General features: G+C 40.8%; 2 protein-coding genes and 1 long non-coding RNA gene across 3 annotated transcripts; 1 reads left to right on the top strand and 2 right to left on the bottom strand.

The window, feature by feature from the left end:
• Positions 1-168: 168 nt before the first annotated feature.
• On the top strand, positions 169-5,980 carry mcmdc2 (minichromosome maintenance domain containing 2). The gene is made up of 14 exons (XM_073488807.1): positions 169-265; positions 389-519; positions 611-670; positions 821-1,016; positions 1,188-1,310; positions 1,446-1,547; positions 2,910-3,038; positions 3,173-3,410; positions 3,514-3,719; positions 3,813-3,970; positions 4,472-4,654; positions 4,780-4,919; positions 5,380-5,489; positions 5,814-5,980. Exons 1-14 carry the CDS (start codon positions 169-171, stop codon positions 5,978-5,980), a joined length of 2,040 nt encoding a protein of 679 aa, XP_073344908.1.
• Positions 5,981-6,228: 248 nt separating this feature from the next.
• Positions 6,229-10,134, bottom strand: LOC141014549 (uncharacterized). The gene is made up of 9 exons (XR_012180499.1): positions 9,999-10,134; positions 8,944-8,994; positions 8,785-8,840; positions 8,489-8,548; positions 8,028-8,103; positions 7,423-7,486; positions 6,797-6,830; positions 6,510-6,563; positions 6,229-6,335 (listed from the first exon to the last, which is right to left on the bottom strand). It is a non-coding gene; the product is annotated as an uncharacterized lncRNA (long non-coding RNA).
• A 1,428-nt stretch (positions 10,135-11,562) lies between these two features.
• On the bottom strand, positions 11,563-12,401 carry tcf24 (transcription factor 24). The gene is made up of 2 exons (XM_073487875.1): positions 11,973-12,401; positions 11,563-11,676 (listed from the first exon to the last, which is right to left on the bottom strand). The coding sequence occupies exons 1-2, from the start codon at positions 12,399-12,401 to the stop codon at positions 11,563-11,565; spliced, it is 543 nt and encodes a 180-aa protein (XP_073343976.1).
• Positions 12,402-14,033: the final 1,632 nt, after the last annotated feature.

Genomic DNA, 14,033 nt, shown 5'->3' with positions numbered 1-14,033 from the left:
GAAATGAAAAATGAAATTTGTAATTACTTTGATCCAATTATTACATTAATCGCATCACATCCTGTTTCTTGAGAGGTCACCATGGCAACGTGATTGAAGCTAGCGCGCCAAGTAAACGTCTTCATGCTAGCTTCGAGCATCATACTACTTTCTTAGAATTAAGTGAAAATGGCCCACATTTTATCGTTGAAAGAGTCAGTTCTGGTCTATTTAGACAGAAGTGGCGGCCTTCAGAAACTGGCCGAAGACTGCAAACAGTTTAACGGTAAGCCTGCTGTGTGCGAAATGAAAAACTTGCTAGCTGTTCGCGCCAGTTGTGTTAGCTCACTTAACTTAGCGTTAGTAGCATCAAAAGCTAAGCTGCTAACTGTTAGCCCCTCCTTTCCAGACCCCCAACAGATGGAGGCAGTCTACAGGTTTTGTGTCAGTGTGAATCCCTCTGATGTGCTAGAGGTGGATCCTGTATTGGGAGACTGTATTCTGCGTTATCCTCTAAAAGCAACAGCATTGTTTCAGTCTGTAAGTGAAAACTGAGCTAAGGCTAGCTAGAATGAAATATAAACTTTTAACTTCTGTATGGTTAACTACATTTGCCTAATTCCTTGTTTAGGTTTGCTTCCTGGCCATAAAGACACTCTCACTTGTTGAAAAAATACACACAGAGAGTCAGGTATGGTTACTGACAACACTTTGTTCCTCATAAAAGCCAAAGAGCCTATTCAATTTCCCTAAATCCTAAATGCATACATCTGATAGAAAAAGGGAAGTGTATTATCAACTCAATCCTGTAAAAATGTGTCATCTGATTGTTCCTTTTGAGGTGAATGTGATCCTGAAGTTGACACACCTGCCTCCATTCCCTGAGTACATGTTGGACCTTTGTAGTTTTCCTCGTGGGTATGGTCCAATGAGACCTGTTTCCATGGAGGGCCTGGTGATTGCCATGACGAGGGTCACAAAATACACCCAGGGGGCCAGGTTCCTCTGCATTAATGATGACTGTCCGTGCTCTACAGGTACCCTGATATTTGCCTCTAAGCTTTTAATAGTATAAATGTAAAGACACACCTCTGTGAGTTAGGTTTGCACACAGAGTTTTCTGTTTTTCAAGAAATTCCCAGGCAAGTAGCATTTGTAGACTGAAAATGGATTCACATTTGATTTCATTTCCTGGATGCTGACTTTAGGGTTTCACCACATCCGTATCCATGCACCTGGAGCCACAGAGTCAGCTACCGTGGGAAACAACTTCAGCTGCATGATCTGCAGCTCCCCACTGAAAGAGGATGTGAAGTTTAGAGTGTTGGGAGGTGAGAGTGATACCTCTAAATGTCAGACATTAATTGGAGACTTTTGAATGGGTAAATATGTACAAGAAGTTCAAAGAAAAGTGGAAAATCATTGTTACGATCTGTGTGTTTGTAAATGTGTCTTTGTGGAGACAGACAAACAGCTTGTGGAGCTGATCCATGTCAACGCACTGGATGGTTTATGTGCCCATCAGCAAAGCTCACTCAGGTACCAGTCTGTCACCCTGTTTCTCAGAGGTAGGTCTACATCACACAAGTTTACAGTGTATAGCTCAGGCCCAGCCAACAAATTGACTGATTGATTAAATGTGTTTGAAAATGACACAATTTGTAGCAACATACAATGTGGCAAACAAAGCTAGCAGCCTATTCCCTTCTGAGAGAGAGCTGTGGGTGATGTGGCAGGTGAAGACAAATGTGCACTAGCAGAATGTGTTACCACACGTCATAATCAAAAACAGTAACTGTAAAGCCATAACACAGATCAAATGATCACATCAGAGTAATCTGATCTTCAAACAAAAACAGGAAATACGCAATGACAACAAACAGTACAGTGTGCAGCTCGTTCTTTGTAAAGATCACCATTGACCTGCGCTTTCAAACAAAATTTGAATTGGCTTGTGTTTTTTGGAACCTTCATGTCTCTTTAATCTGGAGAACAGCTGCAGAGCAAAAGAATGACTCCTTTCCTTGCAACTTTTAGACTGAACAGCACAAAATCAGCTGATCTCCCTCTGGTGGAGAATGAATAGGCATCTCTGTCACAGATATATGGTAGAGTACGTGGAGCGTCTCCATCAACCAGGGAGCTTTTTCAAGCATTCAGCATCCATGTCAGGATGCAGCCACTCCGCTGAAGTGTCCTTTACCACACATGACCAGCTTCAGTGGCTCTTCTGCATAGCTGTGGAGCCTTTTTTTGTTTGCATAGCATAGAAAACAGAGGAGTTTAGGCTCAGTTAGGTTTTTAAGGTGGAAAGGTTCATTTTTAATTTGCAGGTCAAATTCTTAAAGGAGAAATTTTAAAGGGTATTATTTATTTGTAAAATCGTACTCTCATCCATTATATTCCCTCCCAGTTCTGACTAATGTGGTAGTACTAGCTCATATTTACACACAGTCAGATATATTGAGGTTTGCCATTAATTTTCTGTGGCCTTCTCAATGAGGCTCACTTTGTAACACAAACTTAGTCGGGGAGAGTTCAAATAAATAGATTTTTGTGCAGCCAGCCCCACACAGTGCCTCACAGTGGGATATTAAGTGTTTCTGTCCCCTCTAATAACATTGTCCAGCCAGTACCCATGAGAGCTTAGCAAATCTCAGCACCAGGATTAACATATTCTGTTGACCCAGTCCTGTGGAGGAATTCAATACACTGGGTTCCCGTTACTAAACATATATGTTAATAAGTGCAAGGAACACTCATTAGCTGGCTGTGCGATTCGCACACAGAGAAATCTTTGTTCCGAAGGCCTCACTCTGTGTTTCTCTTGGCAGTGGTTTGTAGGTGGCATGCATGTTTCTTCAATAATCACCAGGCAGCCCAGAACAACCCCTTTGAGTGTTATTGCTTTGTTTCCCCTATTCACTCAGATGAGCTGTGTAACTCAGTGAGAATCGGTCGACTCTACAGGGTGTTGGGCATTCCTGCGCATGTGCACCAGTGGCCCAGCATTACCTGGAGTGTAGAGGCAAATAGCGTCCAACCGTGGGAGCCAGAGTGTAAGCCAGTAAATGATAGCATACTCTTTACACTGCATATGCTGATTAATCCGAACAATTTTCATATTTTATATCCAACATTGTGCATTGTTACCATATTGAAACATTTACCGTGTCTCACAACTCTACCACAGATCCCCATAAAGTCAGTGCCAGCTTCCAGGAGCTGTTGAAGGCCACAGCTGGTTCACCCTGGAGATTCTCTGCTGTTGTGGCTCAGGGCTTTGGGTTGGACGTGGCTCCTCCAGGCCTCTACAACACCTTAAAGCTGGGCTTGTTGCTCAGCTTGGTGCAGACAAGAGCAGATGCAAAGGACACATTTCACAACTTGGATCTCCTGGTTGTCACCACTGACACTCTCATAGCAGACAGGTATGGTGGGCTGTATGAGCCAACGTTTGCACATTCTAAGTGGACCTTCTGCATGTGAAACCAAATCCTTGCTCATTATGCATTACCTCCTTGTTTATGCTAGACTAATGACATACAGCCTGAGCTTGGCGTGTCGTGGGGTCAGGCATCAGGCCTCAGGGGAGATGTTTGCATCTCTGTCCCGGGACGAACACGGGGCAGGCACTGCCAACATCCATGCTGGCTCTGCCCTGCTAGCCACGGGTGGCATTTGCATGTTGGGAGATCTGGGCTGTTATAAAAAGGACAGGTTGGATGCCCTTCAGTCAGGTAGAGCACCAAAGTGAGTTAGTTAAACTGTTAATTACAATTCCTGTGTACTGTACAGTTAATATTCTTTCCCCTCTTCTGAATGTTTCTCAGTTCTGGAGAGCTGCACAGTGTCTGTGTTCATCCCAGGGAAGAAGTATGGTGAGGATGCTGACCAACAGCTTTCCTTCCCAGTCCAATGCAGCTTCTGGGCCCTCACAGATGCCTCTCGACGGTCTGGGAGGGCAGAGTGTGCCCTTCTAGGAACAGCAGTGAGTTCAATCACAACATGGTGTTGTATTACCTTTATATGGCTTACTTAAGTATGGTCTGCATCGAGACCTTTTGTTTTGGTGTTTTTTTTTTTTAAAGAAATAGTAAATAATAAAAAAAATAGTCAGGCTTACATTAGTTGCAGTGCATTAGTGTGTTACAGTACACTGAGTTCCAGAAACGTCACATTTCATTTAACTCCGATGCTGTTTGTAGATAGTACGGACAAAACAGGAAATTGAGACAATTTACTTTTGCTGAAGGAAGTGCCCTGCCCAGACAACATTACCTCATAGCAAAGCCCTTGAGGAAAATCAGTGCTTGTTTTTTTTGTTTGTTATGTAGGCGAAAGGTTAATAATAACCTGTATAGGAAGTCAAATAGGAGTTTCAGAGATGCTTTAGATCCTGGTTTGCTTTAAAAGAGAGTCACGTCAGCAGGAAAAACACCTAAAAAACCGCACTAGACAGCTTTCTGATGCCCAGCCTCTTTATGAGCAGGATTTGGGTCCTGTACCAGTTCAGTTGGCAGATGCCTTTGGCCTGGTTATGCAGTGTAAGGACATGATGGGAGAGGAGCACGCCCTGCTTGCCCAGACTGTCCACACCCTCCAGCAGGCAGTACAGCCTGGAAAACCCCTCTACTCATCGGACTGGGAGTTTTCTACTCAAGACTACCAGGAGGTTAACAAACACATTCTGTCAAACAAGCCCTTTGCATTTTTTAGAATTAAAAACACTGACTTGATTTTAGCGTTTGCATATTGACTTTAAATTGCAATTGCTGTTCTTAATTCTGTGGCTTCCAGCTAGTAGCTCATGCACGGAGTTTGCAAGTTGAGCTCAGCCCTGAAGCAGAGAAAGTGATCCATGGTTATTACATGGCCAGCCGAAGAGTTCGAACACAGAGTCAGGGAGTCAAGATGTCTGTGGCCTCCATTAAACTACTGTAAGTGCTCAACTGCAAAAAAACTACTGAATGAAATACGGCTGTTTTAATATTCCATCCTCACTTTCTGCATCTTAACCAGAGATAAACTTTGGCATTGTCCAGTGTAATGTCACTATCATCCACTAGGTGGAGAACTCTCATCCAAACCACTCTGATGACTATTTTTCATTTGGTTATGACAAATGTTTACAAATCTTTTTTTTTCTTCTCAGTGGTGATGACAAATTTTATGTAGAACTAAAACTATGAAAATAAATCTGTTTTTGACTGCAAAAATGTCACATTGAGTTTTAAATCTTTAAACATTTACATTGCCTATAGCAGTTTTGATTATTTTTAATTATGTTGCCATCTTACTTTATACAGTGTTACAGATTACTTTGTTAATCATATAAAAAGTCTAACTACCCAAGAAAACATTCACTTACAATTCACACAATATTTTTCTCTCCTGAAGGATCTCTTTGGCTGAGGCCCACTGCAAATTATGTCTCCGAACACAAGTACTGGAGGAAGACGCTGTGATTGCTGTGCTCCTCTGTGAGAACGCCATCACTCTCAAGCATGGTAGTTTATTTTAAATATCTACTCTTTACTGATACTAAGTATAGATTCAGTTCATAAGAAATCATGTCCTACAGTTTGTACACGACATACATTAACTGAGACGAGTCCAGTCACATCTGGTTAATATACATCATTTAATACTATTCTGTCCTCTTTATAAAAAGTTTACTCAATTTATATAAATACTGTACACAGTGTCACCACTTCTCCATTAAACATTTTGTTATCCTAGCCTTGGGTATTTGTTATTAAATAAGCACTGAGGGCTCTATTGGACCAACAGTTTCCAGAGGTTTTTTAAGGGATGCCTGCCTCTTCCTACAGGGGCCTCTGCTCTCGTTATTCCACCAGATGCAGTCTTCCCTTGTGACCTGGGAGATGTGGACGGTTTGCACAAGAGAGACGTGACCCTGGATGAGCTCCACCAGAATATCCTACGCTTCATCTACACCCACGCACCAGGAGCAGATACATACATCACGGAGGAATGAGACCTCAAGTATTAGAAGACAGGTAGGCAGCACAGAATCCAACTAACCTTTCACCCAACTATTAATGACCATAAGTATTACTTATTTAATTCCCTTAGAGTTGTAGACTCATAATCAAAATCAGGCATATAAAAACACCTTGAATTTAATGTACAGTGACAGAGTGGTTATCTGAATAGAGTAGACATTTAAGAGAAAGACATCTAAAAAACGAAACAAGATAAATTCAAAAAAATCAAGTCCAGGCATTTTTCTTACAGAGGTTTTATTAATTAAGGGCCTCAAATTTCAGAAAAGAAATGTGGCATATAAACTCAGGACTTCTTCCAAATGATGGTCCCTCAGCTCCAGTAAACTGTAAAAAAACCAAACATTAAAAAACACATTCAATAAGACAAACTGGAAGAGGACAAACATTTGAAAAGTTAATGCAGTTACTGACTGTGCATATCGAAGTGTTGTAAATTGTGTAAATGGCTTAAATTCAACATCAGTGTGGCATTTGCTGACAGTTATGTTCAGTACTTACCTGTCAACTGAGGCTTCCCCATAGACGGTCTGAACAGTCAAATGGCTCTGTAACCTTGCAAATAAATACATAATCAATTTGAGCGAGGAAAAAAAAAGGTGATTTGATGGTTTTACAATTGTGTGCTAGTTCAGTTAGTCACATTCTCAGCAGCCCATTTTGGTCTGATGGGTAAACGGCGAAAAGGTGAACTCATCATTACATCTTTGATCAGGATATGAAGCAAAAAGCTTGTCAGGATAAGTTGGGACACAAACGACAAATAAGGAGTATAGTATGGGCTTTACCTGTTCTGGTGTCACTGCTGCGCCAACTGTTCACCTGTAAAAGGGAATATGGAAGATTTATCTTACACACTGTAGGGCGATTGGGCATTTCCTGTCTACGAATGACACCCTTGTTATGATAAATGTTTTAATCCAGAGCCTAAGGACAATAGTGTAGTAGGCTGAATTAAAACTGAAGGTTGCAGCTGGTAATTCAGTCATCACAATTCTCACCACTGAGTTGTCTGATGGGTAAACGGCGAAAAGGATGAATTCATCACTATTCCAGCTACAACACTTGCCAGTACTCAACCTCAAGAAATGTAACCAAGACTTAGCAAAGCAGACAAGCCATTTATGACCCCTTTCCCACACATTTGGTGGATAATACTTTGAGAAATAACAGTTGGGAAATTATTTTTTCCTTGGCTGGTCAGTGCCTTCCAAAGTAATTTTATTAAAATCACCTGTGTCCAGTTTCATTTGGACAAAGTTAAGTCATTTTTAAAGAAGCCTTATTTCTGCAATTACTCAGTTTCATCGCCATTCATTATGTATGGTGGGTAAACTTAAAATATAACAATGTTCTTACAGCAGCATACATGTACTGCAGTACAAAAATAAACATGTAATAGCTGGGAACTCACCTCCTGATCAGCACAAGAGAAATTCTATCTGGTGCATCTCCTGACCACAGCATCTCTGATGGACCTTTAGGAAAAACAAGAAAATAACAGGACTGTGATTAACTTTCTAAATCAGATATCTCCATCCAATTTACTCATATGTACAACCAGTTATGACTGATCTAATTATGCTGGTGATTCAGTTAGTCACAGTTTCACCACCTCATTGTCTGATGGGTAAACGGCAAAATGTGAAGTCATCACTATTCCAGCTCGAAAAGTTATCAGTACCCAACGTTTGGAAAATTATTTAAGACTTAACACAACAGACAAGCCATTTCTGTTCTCCTGCCACACAGAAAGTTAATGAAACCTTAAGAAATAGAAGAGTCTCGTTTTTGTTTGTTGGACAAGTTGGGTAATGCCTACCGAAGTCTTTTTTTTTTTTAAAACCAAAAATCACTTTGTCCAGTTTACTTTAGAACTAAGTTAAACTACATTATCAGGGGAAGGTATTACTGCAATTACTCTGGTCATCTAGTCTCACCAACTAGTGTCTTGTTGGTAAATTGAAAATGTGACAACATTGTTACAGCAGTACAAAAACACCATGGCAAGGAACTCACCTCCTGATCGGCACAGGAGGGGGGGGGGCGATTACATCTGGTTCATCTCCCGACCACAGCATGACCTCTGATGGAGCTGGAGGAAAACCCAAGATAACAGGACTAAGAACTTTCTTCAACCAATATCCACATTTGATTGACTCGTTTGGACAACTAGTCCCAACTGATTTATTACGCTGGTGTTTCAGTTAGTCACAGTCTCACCACCTCATTGTCTGATGGGTAAACGGCAAAATGTGAAGTCATCACTATTCCAGCTGCAAGAGTGGCTAGTACCCAAGCTTTAGAAAGGTATTTAAGACTTAGCACAGCAGACGAGCTGAATTATTTAGAAACGCTCTTGTTTTTGTCAGTCTCACCACCTACTATGCCTGGTGGGTAAACTGAAAATATAACAATGTTGCTACAGCTGCATCTGTGTACAGCAGTACAAAAAGAAAATACTATAGCAAGGAACTCACCTCCTGATCGGCACAGGTGACAAAAGATTGGTGCATCTCCTGACAAGACATCCGATGCAGCTGAAGGGAAAACAAATAACAGGACTAAGAATAACTTTCTAAAGAATAAATCCACATCTAATTTACTCGTCTGTGCAACCAGTCCCAAATTATCATGTAACGCTGGTGTTTCAGTTAGTCACAGTCTCACCACCTTATTGTCTGATGGGTAAACGGCAAAATGTGAAGTCATCACTATTCCAGCAGCAGGACAGACATATACACTAAAGTAAAGCGCAAAAAAGTCTAATACTTACGGTTCACCTTAAGGTCCACATGGTGTCGTCTGTAGTATGCAGTGGTGACCTGACATCTGAAATAGAAAAAAGGATCACTCAGTACACACAGTTTTTTTTTTAAAGCCTGTTTTATTATTTGACAAATCCTCAAACATATAGCTATAAGAAATATCTTACCTGATCAGGTGTACCAGTCATAGATACAATGTTCCATCTTCATTTGCAAACCTGTGAAGAAACATACATGTTCAGTCCTTAAGTTTTAAATCATGCTCAAACACTGTATTCAATATTTTCCCTCAGGACCTGTACAGGTCTGTCACAGTGACTTAACCAAACCTCACAAATAATTACTCTCAGGAGTGATCTATTGATTTTCAGCTTGCGTGAATAAGATGTACTGAAGAAAAAGCCAATATGGTGAGGAGAGATGACTGATCACTAGAAGGTCAAAGGGGACAGTGTAACACAGCTTGGGAGCATGGCTAACGTCGCAGGTTTGAGGACGGGGTTCAACAGCAGGTCTCGACCTCTGCCATGACCTTACGTCCTCAGAGGGAGCTATGATGACTTTCCCCAGTGAAATAATGGGAGAGGGCAAGTCCCTGACCAGCAGCTCTTCTGCTGACCTCTGGACACGACCAGAGATGGTCAGATGGACACAGAGGGCATTTTCTCTCCCTTTTGAACTGTCTAAAAGAATGATTTATGACATTACTTCAGGGAAGAGACCTGTCTATGGTGAGACGTCAACCCGGTTAAGATTACCTGGAAGTTACATTTGTAACGCAGCATTTAAGTCATTAATCGGTCATTTTAATTGCTGCAGAAGTTGCCTGCATATGACTACAACAAACATTTTGCACATCATTAAATAATTTCTTTAAAAAAGGTGTGAGAATAACTGGATTAGCAGGCTCTTTATTAAATTTAAACTCAAAGCCATGCGTGCGTTTACGTAGAAAGAAGTTAACTTGCAAAATTAAACTTCAGCGAAATGTGTGCGTTATATTATAGGTTTAATATTAAAAGGTTTTTGGTTTGACTCGTGAGAAATCCTGTAAATCAAGTGTTAGCTGCGCTCTTTCTTCCCACGTGGCGCAGACATGAGCTAGCTAGCTGTTAGCTACCATGCAATGCTACATTAGCGTTCACGCTAGCTCGAAAACACGTTCACGACGTGCAAACAGCACAGCCGTGAAAACAAATAAAGCCATCTCACCCCTGCTTACCATCTTATTGAAGATTAAACATGAAGCAGTTTTCTCAGTTTTGAGAGGAGCCGAGGAGCAGCGCTGCTCTCTGCTGCTCATGGTTGAGTCTCCGAGGCAAGAGGAGGGGTTTCCGGCTCCGACCTCCTCTTCACTGCGCCCCGGAGCTGCGCACTGACCGCGGCTCATAAAGCGCACAGCTGAGCGATAATTATATTGTCAGCACCAGCGTCGTCTTATTTTCGTTGACGCTCAGACTTAACCCAGAAAATTGCCAATGAATGCATTGTTTCTATTACATGACAAAAAAGCACCAGGTTTGATACGAATTAGACATCTGCTGTGGCAAATTAATTCATTTTTATTATCTTTATTTATTTATTTGTATTCCTCAATCTCTTAGAATAAAAACATGCTGCCCTTTGTTTCCTCTTAAAAATGTTGTGATCTGCTCATTTATTTATCAGTATTTTAAGTCACATTATAGACCTATAATCAGATCGATTAGTCTGACAACAAATTAGGCTTATAAAGACATTTTCTAATGAGCGTCAGTAGGGCTGAGGCAATTACTATCAGCTTTGCTTCCACTTTAATAATAAATTGTTAGAATGTTAAATGTGAAGAGGCTAATTTGCTCAATATTTACGCCTTCAATCTGTGCAAATATATATAATTGTTTGCTTTCTTGACCATGATGACACTATAAACACAGCTGAGACACCATAAACTATGTGTATATTTATTATCGTTGATCTCATTGGACTTCTAAAGTCAGCCTAAAGGCCTATACCGCATATTCGTCAGTGAGTTTACAGCAATTAAATATTGTGTTGTTAAATATATAAAACAAATTCTTTATAACCTACAAGCCAGAACCACATTTGATTGATTTGATACTAATTTTCACAGAAGTAGAGCGACTTTCCGATGATCACAAAAACAATGTTATTTGGCCAGAAAATACCGTCAGTGTTTAACAATAATAATAATAATAATAATAATAATAATAATAATAATCAGTTATTATATATTTTTAACTTTCTTAAATAGGTCTAATAAAAAAAAATCTATTATGGTCATAAACTTAGGAGACTCGTCTTCTCTCACTGAAGTCATTTATTCACAAACACATTTACAACCATGCATGTAAAAATAAGAAGGAACACGAGATGGAGAGCCTCCATTGTTGACTCTCTGACAGACCACTTCACATGACAGATGTTAAGTTATTCACACATGCATTTAGTGCAAATGTTTCAACTGAAAGTGCACACCTCAAGCATGACGGGCTGGTTACCCCAATGGAATTTCTACAAGTATCATAACATGTAGGGAACTGCACAATGCAGGTCAAACAGGATTAGTCCAAAATAACAACAGAGAAACATAATGTATGCTTTCTCAAAATTTATACAATAAAATTCACATAATATATTAATTTACACCGTCTTCCTGTTGGCTGTAGTGGGAGTGAAGATAGGCAGGTAGGCTAATTGTTCTACAATCATAAAGCATACGCTTATGCCACAGTAAACAGCATGAAGTCATGCATAAATGAAATTTCATACAAATGATTTAAAGCCTATTTCCGGGAGGTGGACGATGATGGGCCCTGGTTCTCTGACTCTGAAGGATTTGAGGTGTTGAGGAACTGTCCGGATGCTCCGACGTACAGTCTGGACCGCATGGGCCATTTCTGTAAAGATATTTAATGTGTTAGTACATCAGCCTCTGAAACAGGCCCGAAGGCCACCGAGGATGGTGCTGCATGCTTTGAAAAGTTGACACATTATAAATGATAACTGTTTCAGATCCACGCAGTGACGAGTTTCGTTCATGAATAAATTGTTTATCAAAAACAGTTTCACAATAAAATCATGAATCACAATTAACAACACAAAGATGAACATCTAACATACTATTTCCAATTATTATTATTATTATTATTATTATTATTATTATTATTATTATTATAAGGCTGTTATTACTGACCTTGACTGGGTGCAGGTAGCCATCACCTTTCAATGACTGTAACGCCTCTGTTTGTTTTGTGCTCTCTCCCTCCTCCGTGCCTTCTTCTTGTAGTGTTCGAGTCAAATGGGCAATATAGGTGGTGGCCAGTATCAACACGTCGAGTTTGGACAGTTTGGTGTCCGGCGGCACGGACGGCAAAGTCCTTTGTAGCTCCAGGAACGCGGTTCTCAGGGTTTGCACCCGGCTCCTCTCCCGCGCTGCGTTCGCTGCTGCCGGCCGTCCTCTGCCGCCGAGCCCGCCGGTCTGGAGCACTCTGGCCCGCTGGAGCTCCCCCCGACGACGACCGTCCGGACTGGGACTGGAGCTCGGGCTGGATGTAGGGCTGTCATCCACCACCGCCCCGGAGCAATTAGCGCTGTCCATCCGGAGCGTCTGTCTTCCTACCATCCGGGTGCACTCACAGACCTGAAGAAATACATTATATAGAGAAAGACACATGACTTTTAGTAGTTGAAGCTGGCCTGTTATTTTGCATGTTTTATTGAGCTCAAGTTAAAACTGACAAGGCTACTTTATAGACAACTTATGAGTTATTTATTGTAGTCTGTACGCATCTGTTCTACCTTTAACTTAACTTCTAATTTATATAATAATTTAACTTATTGCCTTTGTATTTATTTATTAAACTGTAACTTAAACTGTCCAGTCTGCAGTCCATGATTGAACATGTCTGCTGTCAAGCTGCATGATGCTGCAAATTAAACAAACAACAGTCTTATTTTACAGCTCATCCACTAACAAACACAACTTAATGGAAGCCAAATGACAGATCACACAGCTGTCCAAAGTTGCACTCAGACACCTGAATTTGTGCTGATTGCTCTGTGACATGTCAAAAAAAAAAAAATACCCTGCCGTACAAGTGAAGTCTTTATTACCAAACTCATGAGAGCAGTTTTCTGGATGGTGCTTTACCTCTGGTTTCTCTCAAAGTCTTGAAAAACAACATGAAGGCAATCCAAAGAGTTCCTCTTCGATGGGACAAGTTGCTCTTCAGTGCACAAGAATCCCGGTCCGCGTCCAGCTTATCCTTATAAAGTGGTGCGTCTGCAGAGAAGGTGCGCAGCAGTCCCCCTGTACGCTCATCCAACACTTCACCTGTGTGCGTAAACGTCTCAGGAGCCCGTAATTTATTGGATACACAAAGCGGTGGACAAGTATTTCACTCCGACGTAATTAATCACTCCCTCGCAGTGCAGAAGACTGCTCTTTCCCTTTCCTAACTTATTTCTGTCTGAGGGCAGCAGAGGCTCGTTTTCATCGCCAGAAGGCAGGACTTCTCTTTCCCCCCTAACCCTGATATGTGGTAGGCCATATCCCGCTGTAATTGGCTGCGAACCCGACACTGTATTTTCTTTATAAGCCTATCAAAAAGTGGCAACGTTGAAGAAAGTTAGTCAGATTTACCTCAAAAATGTGCTCGTCACGGTCAGAAATCAAGGTTAGTCTTTAAAAAAAAAACAAAAAAAAAAACGGCTCTTTGCAATAGACCCTGAAGACAAGCTGACAAGTGTAAGGTGATATGCAAAACATTTGACTAATTGCCAGGGTGTCTTGAATTGCAAGCTCGTTTGGAACAGCTAATAAATAAACTCCTGCGCTGCAATCAACAGGCAGGCGTTGAGGAAATTCTTGCGAGACTCATAAATTAATCACTCTGATTTCCAGGGCTCCAAACGGAGATGTCGGCAAATTAATGAAAGGAATTATTCATAATATGTATATCCTCGGACTGTTCTTAATAAACATTGTTTTTGTAAGGATGGAGTAACAGTATTGCTCCGGGCCACTAATTATAAGGCGAAGTAAAAGGAGGTTAAGTCAGCTTGTTTCCCTAATAACCCCGCATCTTTCAGGGGGTCACACACCCACGTGGCTCTTAAAAACCTCATTTAAAACATTTAGTAACAAAGATGACAAATCCATCCCTGTTTTTACTGTATCTGCAATTAAATAAAGGACCTAATCATTTATCAGTTGCCTGAACAGAAGCATATGCAGTTTGTTTTAGATAATGTA

The sequence above is a fragment of the Pagrus major genome, chromosome 19, assembly GCF_040436345.1.
Source record: "Pagrus major chromosome 19, Pma_NU_1.0".
Taxonomy (NCBI): domain Eukaryota; kingdom Metazoa; phylum Chordata; class Actinopteri; order Spariformes; family Sparidae; genus Pagrus; species Pagrus major.
The sequence above is the reverse complement of the archived record's forward strand: the minus strand, read 5'-3'. Positions and strand labels throughout refer to the sequence as shown.

Excerpts from the sequence above, each read along its gene's own strand:
- mcmdc2 (XM_073488807.1), top strand. The coding sequence starts at position 169 with ATGGCCCACATTTTATCGTTGAAAGAGTCAGTTCTGGTCTATTTAGAC. Across the intron at positions 266-388 it reads AGACTGCAAACAGTTTAACG|ACCCCCAACAGATGGAGGCA; the intron begins GTAAGCCTGCTG and ends CCTCCTTTCCAG. Across the intron at positions 520-610 it reads CAACAGCATTGTTTCAGTCT|GTTTGCTTCCTGGCCATAAA; the intron begins GTAAGTGAAAAC and ends TTCCTTGTTTAG.
- tcf24 (XM_073487875.1), bottom strand. The coding sequence starts at position 12,401 with ATGGTAGGAAGACAGACGCTCCGGATGGACAGCGCTAATTGCTCCGGG. Across the intron at positions 11,677-11,972 it reads GCTACCTGCACCCAGTCAAG|AAATGGCCCATGCGGTCCAG; the intron begins GTCAGTAATAAC and ends ATATCTTTACAG.